This window comes from Tupaia chinensis, unplaced genomic scaffold, assembly GCF_000334495.1.
Source record: "Tupaia chinensis unplaced genomic scaffold, TupChi_1.0 Scaffold143796_1, whole genome shotgun sequence".
NCBI classification, from domain to species: domain Eukaryota; kingdom Metazoa; phylum Chordata; class Mammalia; order Scandentia; family Tupaiidae; genus Tupaia; species Tupaia belangeri.
Window position 1 is genome coordinate 5,298,651 of NW_006203646.1, and position 17,837 is coordinate 5,316,487.

At 37.2% G+C, this 17,837-nt stretch overlaps 1 protein-coding gene across 2 annotated transcripts in view; it reads right to left on the reverse strand.

The window, feature by feature from the left end:
* The window catches only part of SGCD (sarcoglycan delta), a 442,307-nt gene that overhangs the window by 106,678 nt on the left and 317,792 nt on the right, over positions 1-17,837 (reverse strand). For both annotated transcript variants that reach the window (XM_006165094.2, XM_006165095.3), the window contains exon 6: positions 8,046-8,118. In XM_006165094.2, coding sequence (XP_006165156.1) covers positions 8,046-8,118 — 73 coding nt within the window. The remainder of the gene's footprint in view (positions 1-8,045; positions 8,119-17,837) is intronic.

The window sequence follows — 17,837 nt, forward strand, 5'->3', positions numbered from 1 at the left end:
AAAGAATTATAGCATATTGGAAGGAACAGTAGCATGGAGAAAAGAAAAGAGAAAAGGGGCATATATGTGTGGATTGACTGGTCCTGAAAGAGGGTTAAAAGGTATTAATTTTGGAATTTCAAAAAAGATAATCTTAAAATCAAGTGGACTCCATTACATCTTATCCTGTGGCTTTAAGACCTTTCTGTTTTCTGGGAAGGGACTATATAATGTGGAAGAGAAGAGCTGTTAGGCAGTCACTTGCCTTTTTTTGGGAAAATGAGAAAATAGAGACAATACAATGACATGTTGATATAGTTGAATGTATCCAATTTATGGAACTCTTTTTGATGTTTAATTTTTTTGTTTTAATTTTTTTTTTTATTTGCTAGAAGGCATGGGTATTCGCCTGTCAGTGGTGGAAGGAGGGGGAAAATGAGAAACCACGCCTATTGAGAATGGCCACATCACAATCCCTTCTCATTTCTCTATTTCTCCTTCCTTTTTCCCTCCTTTTAGGATTTTGGGCATGCATGCCCATGTGTTTTTTCAAACACAGGGTCCAGGACTCGAACTCACACTTGACCAGATAGACTCCAACTCCCTTCACAATCATGTCATGGGTTGTTCTAAGATTATATTTTCTCTACTCTAAAATATCTTTTCTATGAAATATTGTTAATCATTGATGGCAAGTATAGTAGCTGTTTTTGTCATTAATTATAAAAGAATTTTTTTTTACAATAATTTGATGGACGATTTTTACTGCTTAGTAAAATTTTAAACTCTTGGAACTCTTGTCAGTGTTCTTGAGTCTTGATTAATGAGAGCTGTTCACTTCTCCTCCCCAAAGCTAATATTTGTTGAGCTTATGTTCGCAGAGCTTTTCCTAAGTTCTGGGTTCTGGGACTAGGAGAATTTAAGAGACTTGCTCAAATTCACAAAGCAGGCATTGAGGCCAAATTCAAACTTGGCACAGTATCCTTTAAAACCTAGGCTACTGACTAACATGGGTACTATTCAATATTTTAAGGCCCTTGAGCAATTATACTATTATTTAGGTTACTATATTTCTTCACTCATTCTTTGAATCACTTTAATATCTGTGCTATATGACCAAATAACTCTTCTTATTAATAATATTGCATATATACATATAAAGTACAACTAAAAATAAAGTACATGAATGTGGAAGAGTGGGGTAAAGAGGGAAAAAGAATTGAAAAAAAAAGGTGTCTGTAAAGTGATTAGAGGGAAGAAAATTTAAGTATTTCTTCCACAATGTATTCAATGGTATTACTCATGTACCATGAACTCACAACTAAGAAGCTCAACATTCAGTTTTGTGAGTGTGTGGGGTATGTGTATGTGTATCATTTTCTGTATTTGTGTGTGTCCCTGTCTTTTTGTGTGTCTCTGTCTTTCAAGACATACATTTAAATATTTTTAAAAGTCAGACTACCTTCATCCTAGACCACTATTTTTCATATTGTGACTTCCAGAGGTGAGGGGAGGGCATTACCATGTCTCTAATTAATTGAACCCTGAGGCTCTGACAGTCTGTTTTGGTAGCTTAAATTTATAAATCACTCAGAGCCAATAAATATTTAGTTGGTTATAGGCACAGTTCTAAAATAAAATTGAAGAAAGAAATAAATCTATTTTTGTCAACTTGTGCAAGCCTTCTCTAATCCTTGTTTCTCTATAATATACACAGACTTTAAATCTCACACATTCCCAAGGGTTCAGATTTAGAACCTTTCCATTAAAAACAAAACATCTACAAGAACATTTGAGTGCACAGGGGGTGTAACAGAAATTCCTTAGAATTTTCTGCTTTATCATTAAAATTCTGGTAATATTATGGAGAAAAATAAATAGTTACAAAGTAATGACTTATTTACCTGGAGCTAAAGAAAGGGTTGATGTTAGTAAAATTTTCAGTCCTAAATTACATGATTCACTAAGTTTTGAAATATAAAATCTTTAACGTCTTTTGTGACCATAACTGAAATTGCTGTCATAAAATCTATTAAAGCGTGCAACTGTCATTAAGGAAAATTACATTATAAAGCCCCATTTTTGTAAATGCCCTGGCATGTTTCTGGGAGCTACCGAAATAAGTTAGGCTATTTGCCCCTATAGTAAACTGTCACAGAGAATCATTTCTTTTGAACTCTAGGATCTATTTATTGGCTTTTACCTTTTCTTCCTTCTTTCAACCAAAACGTCACTCCTTTGTGCAGCTTTACCTAATATTCCTAGGTAGGTTTTGTCTCCATCATGTTTAATCCAGCTAGGTACATACCTGTATATAACTCTAGCCTATCCATTATCATATGGTGTCGTGTTTGGAGATTACATTTCTGTTGAACTCTCCTTAATTATTAATTATTGTAGTACTCTTTTTTTAATCTTTGCATTATAAGTGTGAGCATATGTCTTGATTCTTAATGAATGTCCAACACATACTCAGTAAACAGTTTCTGATCATTAATGAGCTAGACAGTTGAGTCACCATCCGTATTACACTTGTATGTGAAGTAAGAACACACTGGTATATTAGCTAAGTGAAGATGGTAAGATTTATTTTAGGGGAAAAGTAAGAAAGCACACCCATGGGGAATGACCACACCATAACCCCATCTCCCTTCTCTATTTCTCCTTCCTTTTCCCCTCCTTTCAAAAGTTTGGGCATTCATGCTTGTGTGCTTTTCAAGCACAGGGCCTGGGACTCGAACCTCACACTCGGCCATGTAGGGTTTTATTCAGTTTAAAGATGTTTTGGTTTCTCACTGCTATGTGGTTCCTTCTAAGCTTGTGAAGATATTTTATTTATTTATTTTTTGAGATTTTTTTTTTTTTGCCATAGGGTGTATGCACTCACCAGAGAAAGCCAATAAGAGGGAAAGTGAGAATCTACACTGCAATTCCTTCTCTTCCATTCTCCTTCTGGGATTTTTGGCATGAATACACACATGCCCAGAGTGATTTTTAAGCTGCAGGATCCAGGACTCAAATTGTGGTTGGCCATGTGGGAGTCCAGTGCCATAACCACTATGCCACCTGCTGTCCCCTTGTGGGGATATTTAAAGGAGCAGAGTTGCTATATGAGTACAGTAGTTCATATCACCTTTTCATCTATTCACACTTGGCATTACATATGTCTGAGGAATAAGACTTCGCAGTCTGCTTCCTGTTCTTCTAAGATCAGAATCCTACAAGGAAACTTTACAGTTGAAAGGAGTCCTCAGAGAAAGGTAGGCATTCAAAGGGAGGCTCTATTCTTACAGAGAACATGCATGCAAAACCGAATGGCCCAGTTCTTGTTTCAGATCATGAACATCCTGAGATCAGTGATTTTTTTCCCATTTGTCTTTATATAGACTCCAGAAAAGAAAAAAAGCAATGAATAAGTGAACATATAATATATTCACATTTCAAGGTTGTGAATTTATTAAGTTTGATTTCTATTCAAGGTTAGATTCTTATTTCTATTCGATTTCTTATTTCAAGGGATGGGTAGTGTCTGGTGTTTTTTTTTAAATATAGGCTTGTATCTAGAACAACATGACATAATTTCAAAATTACCCATAGGGGTGAAGTCAGTAAACACTTCCTGAGATAGATGTTTGGCACAGACCTTTGTAATACTCCTTATCTGTCTGCTGAAAAGCAACCCTTTTTTGTGAATTTGAGCTCAATACTGGATTGTTTACAAATATCTTAAGCAGACTGCAAAAACAGTAACTGCAGCAACATTGAAAAGAAAAGCAGTGAACCAAAACTATAACAAATGGGAAGCTCCCTCCCTTTTAAAGGAGATCTATGAAAGAATGCCAGAGGCTTCAAAACCTGGGGTTGTTAACCTACACACAAATAATAAATGATGAGAGAATAAAGAGAAAAAACACCAGCCAGGATAGAAGTTTGAGGACACAAAAGTTACCGCAGCTTTCTAAAATGGATGTAATTTTGTCATGTTTGTTTGGATAAGTGAGAGACATGAATATTTCAGTTTTTACTCCTTTATTGAAAAAGATAGCCTATGTATAAATAAGTTGTGGTCTTTTAGCTGAATTTGTTTCCCATTACTAACAAGTAAGACCAAGAAAATCTGGGTATGAAATGTTAAAGAAAATTCAAAAGCTCTCATTAAAAACATCCCAGTTTATCTGTGGTAGAAGTTTTTTTAAACAGCCAATCACTTTTTCTCATTTTGCTTGTAAAAAGACTTAAACCATCATGAAATACTTCTCAGACCAATCCAGTTGAGAATACTATACATGTCATCATCAATAGGTAATAAGCCATATCTGTTTCCCACTAACGTCCTGACTCTCTATTTGTTCTCTTGCTATCTTTCTCTATCCTCTTCTCTTCACCCCCCCCATTCCACACTGTCTTATACTTGTTAAGTACTTTCACTGCTTTTATGTCCTCCAATATTTCGCCCTCTACCATGGAGTGCGGATAGTCTCAGGTACGGAAATATCAATAATTACATTGACTGTCAATGTATTAAATTCTCCAATTAAGAGACATAGACTGGACAAATGGATAAAAAAAAAACCAGAAACCCTCTCTCTGTGGTAGAAGTTTTAAAGTTTCTCTGTTAAACTCCTTTTTGATGTATTCTAAGTAAAAAAGACATTCGGATGATTGCCTCCCTTTAAACAAATCTTATATAAAGTCTGATATTATGGGATTATAATGTTTATTTCTTAGTTTTGATAAATATTCCTTGAATATGTAAAATATTAACTAGAAAGAAAATGGAGTGAAAGGTATATGGGAATAATGGGTGTGAATTTCCTATCTCTTCTTTAAATGTATAATTATTTTATAACAAAAAGTTAAAATAATATAAAGGGTTAGATCCTTGAAGCTAGAAGTGACCTGGCTTTTTCCAGACATCAGGACTCCAGGACTAGCTGAAGGTCACATGGTGGGGTTGCCAGAGATACTCGCTTCCCACCATGGAGCTCCTTTGCCTCCATTGTGCTACCACTTAGGAGTTGACCAAGTCAGCCTTATCTGAATGATTCAGTTGTCTCCTCCTGCTGGTACAAGTACAGGGACTTCTTTGAAATTACTTCCTTAAGTCTAGAAGACACATCAGCATGAATGTGGCCAAGTAAGACAGATCCAACACTTGAAACCAGAGGCCAGAAGACTTAGTCACTTAGTTCATTACCGATGTACTCAATCTCCCAAGTCAATATCAATCAATAGCACAGAGTACAATTTGCCACCATTAAATGACAAATGTGAAACATTTACAGACCCACTGTCCTGGGCTAATCTATCACCACAACTGGTAATCTTCTTGAGCCATCAGAGACTCTCCTACAAAGTACCGTTGACAAAAAAATCTCCCAAAGAAAGAAGGGGCTAAATTGTGACATTCTAGGTTCCTGACTCAAGGTAGGTGATCACAATTTGAACAAAGGAAAACAAAACAATAGTTTCAGAATTACATATGGAAGTTTTTAAATGTTTCTATAAGGCAAGTTTATTTCTAACTCTTTGGAATTAGAAACTGAACTAGAAACAGACTAGTAACTTTAGAATAAATGATAAAAAAGCAGCAACTATCTGGTGTCTTCACTTCTGTCACACTAGACTTGGGAGATTTACTTCGGAATTTTTGAGGTTTACTGTTTTCAAGGCAACTTCTCCTAAGTTGTATATATATTTACAGCATTATATGAGCAAATATTCTGTTAAATGACCTTCAGAATATAGATCTTTAAAGTAGGCTCATTCATGGAGAGTTGTTCTGTTTTGTTTGCTTGTTTGATTTGGGTTGATTTATTATTAACTACAGAAGATTTATTTTGCTGTTAACAGCCACATTAGCCTAAATTCTTTCCTCTTGTAATTCTCAGATCTTCCAGGTAAGGGAGAGTTGATTCCATAGGGAAACAAAATAAATCTGTATTATACTTAGAATTCAGCTTCTTTCAGACAGCAATTTCCTTTGGACTGATCAGCACTAATTGCTGACTAGTTCTGTAAGAAAACTTCTTTGACAGAGGACTATGAAAAGAAAGAGAACCAGGCTACCCATTAGCTTGCCTGGAAAGAACTCTTATATCACAGACATGAGGGCTCATTGCACTTTCAGAGAATGATCTTTCTCTCAGAGTCCTAAACTGCAGGTTTCCTGAGCTGGATTTACTCAAAACACTTTAGTTTCAGTACCTTATATGAAACAGGATCTAGTTGACATGTAACTTCCTGCGTGTGGAAGCTCAGCTGTAAACAGTTATATGAGTAAAGAGAAACATTTTGTAGAGTGGTATGTAATCCTTAAGAAATAGTCCACAGAAGAACTTTGCTATGAAAAGTTCTTCCCCACCAAGTATCTTCTTCTTTTGGCCCAATTGAGTTCCCAATAATCATAAAGACTTACATGTTTTGCAAAAATAAATTATGCATTTTTTATTGAGGTGATCTATTTTCTACTTACTGAGAACATGTTTCTTTAAAAAAACAAAAAAACCCCACAAGTTGTGAGTTGGTTGTGGTTGTTTCAGAGAAGCATATATTTTAAGACTGCATTGGGACAGAGTAGATAGGACTGGAACAATGCATATATATTTGCTGATGACTAATTTCTATTTTCTTTTTTTGAGAGAGATTTTTGCTATAGAGTACATGTGCTTGCTGGAGAGACAGAGAGAGAGAGAGAGACCAAAAGCAAGAAATCATATCCTGGGGGGATGGCCATGCCACAATCCCTTCTCGTCCATTATTTTTTTTTGGGGGGGGGTGGATTTTGGGCATGCACACACATACATCAGGCGTGAGTTTTAAGCTGCCAGTTCCAGGACTCCAATTGCAGTCAACTACTGGATTTCATAGCTGGAAGTCCAGTGATGAAACCATTATGACATCTGCTGGTCCCTGATTTTTATTATAGAAGAGTTATTCAATGCTACTTTTAGTTATTTGGTGACTTACGATTGGTTTGGAGTAAAAGAATTTTCAGAAATGAGTAAAGCAAGAGTTCACTGAATCATTCATGGTTATAATTACACAGTAGAAATTATAGTCAAATTTTGGGATCAGAAGTTGTTGTAATGGCTATGTTGCTGGACTCCCATGTGGTTGACCGTGGTTCGAGTCCCAGACCTGGTGGCTTAAACTCACTGGGTGTGTGTGCATGCATGCCCAAGATCCTAAGAGGAGAATGGAGGAGAAGGGACTGTGGCATGGCCATCCTCCCTGGCGGGTGATTTCTCACTTTCTGTCTCTCTCTTTCTGGTGAGTGCACATACCCTATAGCAAAAACCTCTCAAAAAATAAAGAAATTATAGTCATATTTGTATCAATCTAGTTTTCTATGTTAATGAGTTTATGAGTTCAGTCATTCTTCACAATTATAATTATAAAGTAGAAATTATAGTTATATTTGTCTCAACATATTTTTTTTTATGTATTACTGTTTGGAAGATGGGGGGAATGGTCCCTGAGGGGCTAGAATGGTTTCCAGATGTATCTCTCTGTCTGTCTTTCTGTCTATCACTATCAATTTTTGTTTCCAAAGGTAACTCTGAGGCTGTGAGTACATCCAAGCTCAGAGTTATCCTTTTCTAAAGCAGAACACTTATGGATATTTGAAGATTTACACTAGTATATAGACACCAGCAGAAGGTAGTTCAAGCATCATACCACTACAGGTAACAGAGAGCATGTTACACAGAAAAAATAAATCTGTATTGTGTTTAGACTTCAGTTTCTTTTAGTTGATTGCCAGTGATGATCAACTAGTTCTGTAACTGGACAGGTTTTTGGTACCACAACATATAGTAGGAAATGAACACTGTAAATAAATGGATGTAACTCTCACACTTACAAAGGTGGCAAACTCTTCCCCATTTCACATTGTTTTAGGTTCTCAGAGAGAATTTTCTTTTGTTTGTAGTTTATCTTCTGTTTTCTCCATTTATGTGTTAATGTTTTGACACTGTTATTATTTATTCAGAATGAATCATTGGTCAGCTGCACAGAGAATGGAAAAAGCCACTAATCAATGCAAACCAAAGTTAGAAGTTTACCTTAGTTCCTTGAAGGGATCTGCCCTGACATTAGGTGTTTCTATAGATTTAGGGAACACTGTGCCCTCCGCTCCTGTAAACAAAAGAGAAAAGCAAACAGAGGTTGGAGTTGTTGGAGGAGTCACCTAGGGGCACAATCAGCACACTGATTGGAGCTAAATGCAGTGAATCCATTAGACAACCCAACAGTACATATTTTGCCACTGGCTTTGGAACTCTGGTTGGAGAGCATTGAATCAACTCATGCAAACAACCTTTGAAAAAAACAGGGAACTTCTTTTGAAAGTGTTCTTGCTGAGATCAGAGTGAGGCCATGAGGCAAATTCCATGCTGGCCTAAATAAAATAAATAAATAAAGTAATGCCTAGATATGGTAAGGTCTGACTTTTGCCTCTTACAACTATTAATAGTAATCCGACTAGAAATGTTTTGGAAAAACAGCAGCTGAAGCTCTCTTATTGCCATGCTAGTACAAATCACATAACAGCTATGACGTCTACGCGGTGGGTTAGATGGTAGAAAACACAGTCAAGTATTCGCTTAATGACAAGCAAAAAGTTTTTCATAAAGTTCTACACTATTATCTTGAAAATTTATCAAAATAGAACACTAAGAGAATATTTGAAGTCCAGGGTTTTTACACATTTAGTATTAACATGGATTCGCAAGTCAATCTAGATATTTAGCTTTTCACTGTGCTATAAACTGTTATCTTTACAACTTGTCAACACCTGCTGAAACTTTCTAGCCATAAAGATTGTGATTATCTGATTTGTCTGGTCCCAAAGTGTTTTCAAATCATTTAAGACTCAGTTTATCACAGACAATTGCACTGGATATCAGTTTTTCAATTAAACTTAGCTGAAGCAGTTTCCTGTCCTTTGAAGCAAAGGTATTTAATTTTATATATTTGGTGTACTTCTTTGATGCTTTAAGGAGGAGTGGAATCATAGCTTACATGCAAGTGTGAGTTTCTAGAATGCTCTTGCATTGTTATAATGTCTAGAAATCCTCCACTAACCACTCTTATTCCAAGTCTAGACTTATCCTGGCATAATGATGGGTCCAGGGAAATGGTTTCTTTACTTTTTTAGTAACTATGGAAATATTTGATTTTTGATTTAAGTTACAGACTATAGTAAGTAAAATGAGCAAACAATGCCTTTATCTACTGTTATGTATAGGTTTTTTTTTAATTTTTCCCTTTTAAGAGTATTTTCTCACTACAGGGTACATGTGTTCACTGGAGAGACAGAGAGGGACAATGAGAAAGAAAGTGAGAATTCTCCTTCCAGGGTGAGGGCTATGCCACAACCCCTTCTCCTCCATTCTCCTCTTGGGATTTTGGATACATGCATATGTGCCTGACAAGAGTTTCAGGCTGCTGGGTCCAGGACTCTAACCATGGTCACCCATGTGGAAGTCCAGCACCTTAATCACCATACCACCTGTTGGTCCCTATGTATGGTTATTAAAGAAGTAACTTGATGTATAATAAACATTATTCTAAGCCAACATTTTTGGTGACTCTAGGTGCTAAACACTATCATATAGATATTTCGTATGTACAAGTTCATTTTTTTCCTGTAACCTTATAAAATTGGTAGTCACAGTAGGCATAGAAATAGTGACTGTGGGCCTTTAAGGTCATTTGCAATTTATAGAGATTCTAACTTATTGAAATCCCTAAATAATATTGGATACCATTTTGAATATATCAAAATATATACCAAAAATTCATAATTCATCATCTTCTAAGTGAATTTCATAAGAATTTTACATTTCATAAGGATTCATACATAAATTATTGACTTTGTTTTTGTGTTCATTATATTCAGTTTAAGTGAATAAGAATGGGAACTATAGATTATAATGCAGCTTTTGGTAACATGCATTAAATTAAGTTTCTAGAGTGTATATTCCACAGCTCTAACATTTTTGTGATCCTGTGAGGAACAGCTAGGCCACAGCACTGCAGAGATTGCCTATGATAAAGTAGCAGCTGGCATAATAGCTATGTCACTGGACTCCCATGTAATAAACTGTGGTTCGAGTCCCAGACCCGGTGGCTTAAACTCACACCGGGCACGTGTGTGTGCATGCCCAAGATCCTGAGAGGAGAATGGAGGAGAAGGGATTGCAGCGTGGCCATCCACCCTGTGTGTGTGTGTGGGTGTGTGTGTGTGTGTGTGATTTCTCGCTTTCTGTCTCTCTGTTTTTCTGGCAAGTGCATGCACCCTATAGCAAAAAACAGTCCTACAGAAGTCATAGGACTGGGAGTGACAAACAGGGATATGGCTCCAGGATGTCCAAGACCCCCAAAACACGCCCACGCCCTCTTGGTGACATCTCCAACCTGTTCTGGAACAACTCCAAAACACTGCTGCAGGGAACAGGGGCTTCAGTTTGAAACTCTTACACCCATGCCTGGAATATTTTCCTGGGACCAGAATTTCAACTACAGTCAGCCAGGTGGGATCCAGTCCCCCTTACCACTAGGCTTCAGGGCTGGCCCTCACAATGTCTGATGATGCAAAACATGTGCAGATAGTAGGATGCATATTAGATTTATTCAGAATGATACCCAAGAACAAGGAATTATTATTTTTTTAAAATGTGAATTGAGCCTCAAAAGCCTGGGTCAGTCTCTGTGTCCCACCCAAATTTTGTGCCTAGTTTGTTTTTTACTTTGTCAGATAAATGGCAAAAACTCAAGTGCTACTTTATTTTTTACAACTGGCTGTGTTAGATTCAAGAAGTGACTACTTTCCTATAGCTGTTGGCTTTTAGCTCTGCCACTCTTCTAAGCAACTTCAAAATAAGAGGTGGGGGCAAAGCAAGCTAGAATAAAATCATCCAGCACTAAAGGTACTTGCTAAGTGTTTGTGAAAAGAATACAGTCTCCTTTAAACACCTGACCTCAGTCCTCTCCTTTCTCTGATCTGCAGTGCTATTTGCTATCCTCTTGGCCAGCGGTGTGTGTCTCGATATCTGCTGTTTCCCCATTGTCCAGTGTAACACCAGGAACAGAGCAGGCACTCAAGAAATATTTGCAAAATTACTACAACATTCATTTGCAACAGAGCACACACCACATGGGACAATTTATTTATGTTGTAGACATTCACACCATCTCTTTAACTAGATCTGAAGCTGTGTGTGTGTGTGTGTGGTGACAAGATCATATATGAACTATGGATAAATTTACTTTGGGTTCATCTGCTTGCATTAGACTCATTTCTAATTGGCACTGCTGTTGCTATGGCAGAACCACTTTATTGTTATACAACCTCTCATACAGTACATTTTTAATGAATGCTCAATATCACAACCCAACCTATTATTATAATATCACCTCTAAAAAATTTAAAAAGCTGTGCTAACAAAGGAATACTATTTGGGCTAAGGCAAGACATCCTTACAGTAAAATTAGGTCAAAAGGCCTGTAGTCTACTCCCCAGACAAAGGAAACAGCTTATCCCCTAGATAAAAAGACAGGAGCTAAAAGCAGGGTCACAGGCCAGGCAGCACAATCGGAACACAACTAGATCCACATGGGGAACATCCTGGGTCCTCCCTGAGCATGACAGATGCATATAAGCGTGCCCATAATCTGGGCTGGCAGAGACTGAGGGTAGATTGCAGCGTGAAGACCTGTTGAAGGAATCTCTAGTTCTCTCACCATGCATTCCTTCTCCCTCTCTTGGAAGAAATAAACTTGGAGAAAAAGTCATATGGGTCTCACAGTCACATGGCCAGAGAGTGCTAGAGCTGAGATTCACATCCAGACATCTGACTCTGGAGTTCACTTTCAGTCACAGTGCCCTGGTGCCTCATTTTCTCACTGCCAGGCCAATATGGCATCTGTTGACTGGCAAACCAGAAAAAAATAAGTTGTGGGTTCTGACAGGCAGAGCAGGCAGGTGACTGATAGATTCTGGATAAAGAGGCAAAGCCTTAATGGCACAAAGAAATGGGGTATTATCTGTTGAATATATCTTTATACTATGATCAGCGGGACTGGGGAGAAACATAAACATGTTACAATATTCACTGTGCAAACTAAATGACATGATTGAATGTATAAAAGAACTTGAAATAAAATAAGATTAAAAAAAGAATGGAGGTAAAAGGTAAGATGGTCTTGCTTCCTTGACTCTCAATCCACAGCAAAATATCTTTTGATTTTGTGTTTGTTGGACTTTGGCCAAAGGGGCCCATATGTCCCACATACTGGAGGGCTGGATGGAAATTCCTGGGGGTTGATATCATACCTCTCATTAGCTGAATGACCTTAGACGTGAAAAACTCAACCTCTCTACTGCTCGGTTTCCTTCTATGAAAAGAAAAACAGGATATTGATAGTATCTTTATCTCCTAGGGAATTTGGGAGATCAAATGAGATCTCTGGCACAGAGCAATCACTCGACAGTTAATAAAATAATACTGCTAGTAATAACAGTATTTTCTATCTAGATCCTCTAGGACTCCTCAAAAACATCACTTTTAAAGCACTTACTATGGACTAGAAACTGTAATAAATATTTCATTTTTTTTAGAGGTTTTGCCTTAGAGTATGTGTGCTTGCCAGAGAGAAAGAAAAAAAAAAAAAAAAAGGCAGACGCAGTGAGAAGAAAAGTGAGAAATCACCCCTCAGGGGGTATGGCCATGTCACAAGCCCTTCTCCTCTATTCTCCTCCCAGAATCTTGGGCACGCACACACACATGCCTATGGCATAAGTTTCAAGCCACCAGGTCTGGGACTTGAACCATGGTCAGCCATGTGGGAATCCAGTGATGTAACTACTCTGCCATCTGCTGGTCCTAAATATTCAATATTTTTTTTCCTTGAAGAAGAACTTGAAATAAAATAAGATTAAAAAAAGAATGGAGGTAAAAGGTAAGATGGTCTTGCTTCCTTGACTCTCAATCCACAGCAAAATATCTTTTGATTTTGTGTTTGTTGGACTTTGGCCAAAGGGGCCCATATGTCCCACATACTGGAGGGCTGGATGGAAATTCCTGGGGGTTGATATCATACCTCTCATTAGCTGAATGACCTTAGACGTGAAAAACTCAACCTCTCTACTGCTCGGTTTCCTTCTATGAAAAGAAAAACAGGATATTGATAGTATCTTTATCTCCTAGGGAATTTGGGAGATCAAATGAGATCTCTGGCACAGAGCAATCACTCGACAGTTAATAAAATAATACTGCTAGTAATAACAGTATTTTCTATCTAGATCCTCTAGGACTCCTCAAAAACATCACTTTTAAAGCACTTACTATGGACTAGAAACTGTAATAAATATTTCATTTTTTTTAGAGGTTTTGCCTTAGAGTATGTGTGCTTGCCAGAGAGAGAGAGAGAAAAAAAAAAAAAAGGCAGACGCAGTGAGAAGAAAAGTGAGAAATCACCCCTCAGGGGGTATGGCCATGTCACAAGCCCTTCTCCTCTATTCTCCTCCCAGAATCTTGGGCACGCACACACACATGCCTATGGCATAAGTTTCAAGCCACCAGGTCTGGGACTTGAACCATGGTCAGCCATGTGGGAATCCAGTGATGTAACTACTCTGCCATCTGCTGGTCCTAAATATTCAATATTTTTTTTCCTTGAAGAGAGGCTTTTGCTACAGGGCGTGTGCACTTGCTGGAGAGACAGAGAGAAAGAGAGACAGAAAGCAAGAAATCCCCACCCCCCACGCCCCCCCGACGGCCTGGCCATGCTGCAATCCCTTCTCCATTCTCCTCTCGGGATTTTTAAGAGTGCACGCACACATGCCTGGCATGAGTTTTAAACCACTGTGTTCAGACTTGAACTGTGGTCAACCTTGTGGGAGTCCAGCAACATAGCCATTACACTATCTGATTTCAAATATTCCAAATTTTAAAGTTTAATTATTGGAATAACCCTGTAAGACAGATACTATTAGAATCTGTTATTTTGGATATGAGATCAGACTCAGAGAAGTGAGAAATTTTTCTTATCAAGTAAAATGTGGTTGTTATTTTTCTTATCAAGTAAAATGTGGTCACACTACTAAAAGGATATGCTAAGATTTGAATTCTAATCTTTTTTTTTTTAGAGGTTTTTGCTATAGGACACGTGCGCTCACCAGAAAGACAGAAAGAGACAAAGAGACAGAAAGCGAGAGATCACTCACCAGAGGGGATGGCCACATCGCAATCCCTTCTCCTCCCCTCTTCTCTTGGGATCTTGGGCACACACACACGCGCCCGGTGTGAGTTTAAGCCACCTGATCCGAGATTCAACCACGGTCAACCCCATGGGAGTCCAGCAACATAGCCATTACGCTAACTGCTGGTCCCTGAATTCTAATCTTTTAACTGTAGAACAGAAGCTTTTGATGACTAGACTACACCCAAAGCAGATTAGATTACTCTCCACTTGCTCATCTTTTTATGACATAAGAGCAAATACCAGTGCTTATACCCTTAAATAATGCTTGCTAAATCCCCAACCACCCCTCTTCTGTAAATGATTCACATGTACAATGAGATAAGATAGCAATACTTTTCAAAAAAGACCATTTCATTTCCAAGTCCTATAAGGTTTCTGATTTTCTTTCCATTTTTCACTTTTCCAGAAGCTGTGGAGTGGACAACCGTCCATCAAGATGAATTCCCCTTCCCATCCTCTATCCACTCTTGGATAATAAATTATTCTCAATTTTATTATTTTGAAAAGGTTTCTATTAAAGCCATACCTACTGATTCCCTCTTTTGACACAATATAATTTACTGGCAATAAATGTTCATAAACAGTTTGAGTGAAAAATCCATAAAGCCATTTCAGCTTTATTTTAAGTTCCATTTAATGTCCCTCAAAAATGATTTCATCAATGTGTTTCCATTAGCTGGTTCTCTGCCCAATAACTTAATTCCACACAATCAATCAGGAACTTATAAAGCATGTGACAGGATCTATCTAAAGTGTTTTGAATCACCATAAAGATTAGCTCAATGCTCCTTTTCCTACTAGCACAGGTAGGGGGTAAACTTCACCAAAAAATCTTAAGTGCATTCTACTGCCATCCTAACAAAAAGCCAGCTTCTCTTCTCTGGAAAGGATATTCCAGTTTGGAGCTCAGTTTAGTCATGCTTTCCCCTCAAAGATTTCCAGGATGTCAAGAAGGGATGAAATCCCATCTTATTTCTATGATATTAGGCAAATCAGACAGCATCTCTGGCCTTCTATTTCCTCAACTCAGTGAGCAATGGTATAGAAAATTTCAGAGTTAAATTGTATTCCCCTCCAATTTTTGTTGTATTGTACATGGAAAAGAAATGATCTCCAGGGTAATAATTTTTAGAAATTTTCTTTAGAAGATAGGAAATGGTCTAAGAGTACTGTTTAGAAAATTAAAGAACTAAACTAGTTTAATAGAGTTTGCACTGGTAGATTCTTTCATGATGGACATCATTTATACTGGCATAGTTATAATTCATGTTTTCTTATTAACGAACATGAAATAACATCATCTTTGGTTTTAAACTTCTAGGGCCAAAATATTCAACAGTTCGAAAGGCAGAGTTAAAATATCTGATGAATATTGTTTGAAGAAAAATATTGTAAGTTTTCTAATTCATACTGCTTGTATAGATAAGACCTGAATGACAACCTTAATAACAACCACATTTTACTTGATAAGGATATATTTTATAGCAATATTAGATTATAAAGTGGGGAAAGGAGGTTAAGCTAAAAAAGTGGTGATAAGAAAGTGTAAGAGGGAATGATTTCATTTCTTGAAACATCAGAGAAGTGGGAAACGAAAGACATAATTCTTAGTCTGATTTTTCCATACTCAGTGTATGGCCCTTGGCAATTTTACCTCTACTGTTATTTTCCCACTGGTTATATGAAGTGGGGTGTGTTGATTACATGCTCTAAAGATCAATTCCAGCTCTATTTTACAAGCCCTCAGATAACTGATTGGATGAACCCTAGGGACCAGTAGAGTGCATGGTATGTTAACCCTAAGTTCAATTCAAGTAACTAATGTGTATCAGGCAGGAGGCTCTGGTAGTGAGGCAAAAGAACATGGAGTTCAGAGTCTAACAGAGTATAGTTTATTTCACTAGTACACACTGATACACCAACTGGATTAAATAATTAGCTGTGACATAATTTCACATATAAAAAGATAGTGTAGTAATAAAGCAGATAAAATCTTAGAAAGAAACATACCTTTGAAAACATAAAAGGAAGTCATAGCCTATTCTTGTAGATAAATTTCCCGAAGAAACAAAGTTTTGCTGATGTTTGAATCATTAGAAATAAACTACTGAAGAATGAGACATCAAAGTTGGGAAATTTCAAGATAAGAAATAAGATTAGCATGGCTAGACCGTATTTAGGGAGGGATGAACATTATGGGATGAGATTAGAGATGGGGGTCAGAGCCTTCTAGGACACAGTAACAGTTTTAAGCAAGAGATCTGACTTCATGAAACCGGCAGTTTTCAAAGATCACATATGGCCACATGTTATGGATTGCATGTCTACACCCCCCAATTCATATGTTGAAGTCCTAACCACCCCACCCCACCATGGTATAATTTCAGGAGATGGAACCTTTGGGAAATAATTAGGTTTTATGAGGTGACAAGGGTAGAGTTTCTATGGTGGGACTGGTGACCTCATAAGAACAGAAAAAGATTAGAGTCCTTTCTCTCCACATGAGAACACAGTTGCCTGTAAATCAAAAGGTTCCTCACTAGAATCTGACTATACTGGTGCCTGAATCTTAGACTTCTCAGCTTCTAGAACTGTGAGAAATAAATGTCTGTTGTTTAATTTACTGGGAACATGGTATCCATGACAACAGCCCAGTCTGACTGAGATATTGCATCATGAGAAAGAAACTTAAAGAAGGCAACATGTGAAGAAGGAGAATCCAGGGCAAAGATAGTGGTAGGTCGGATGAGAGAAGTGGTTTTGAGGATGGAGAAGAGTGGACAGGTTGAAGAGATATTTAGGAGAAAAACCAATGGGATCTACTGATGCACTCGATAAGAAGGAGCCTGAAAGAAGGTGAGAAAAATGGAAAGAGCTTAAATGAATGCTCAAAGTCAAGTGATCAGTGCTCGAAGCCAGCAATACCCACAGACACCTAATACTCCTCAAAAAAAAAAAAATCTAGTTTCTTTGATATTTTAGTCAAAACAGAAGTTTCCTTTACTTAATAAAAGAAGATACTCTGAATCCTATTATAGTTTTCTTATGAAAGAACAAGAAACATGACAAAGAAATTTTAAAGTAAATCTGTAATATTTACAAGCCATCTTTCTTTAACTTCTAATAATCAATGAATTTTTTGAATAAGGAATATTATCTTCTGTGTAAGATAATTGTCTGGTTACTTCAAAGACATTTTCATGTCTCTCTCATTATTTAAAATCTTTGTAAAATATGTGAAATACAGTTTTTCCCTTGTAAATCCAGGCCAGTGACCATGATCACATTTTGATACTTTAATATTTTTTATGTCTGAGATGCATTTTCCTGCAATACAATCTCCTCTACAACACATTATCATAGTAGGTGTAGGAAAGTGAATTAGGAAACCACCGATCACAGAAAATTTCTCAGAAATAGTGTTTTTTGTATTTAATTCATTTTTTTTGTTTTATTTTAATTTGCCATAGGGCACATGTGCTTGTCAGAGAGAAAGAGAGAGGGTAGAGGATTGGGGGGAGTGAGAAAGCACCCCCAGGAGGGATGGTTTCATCACAATCTCTTCTACATTATCCTCTTGGGATTTG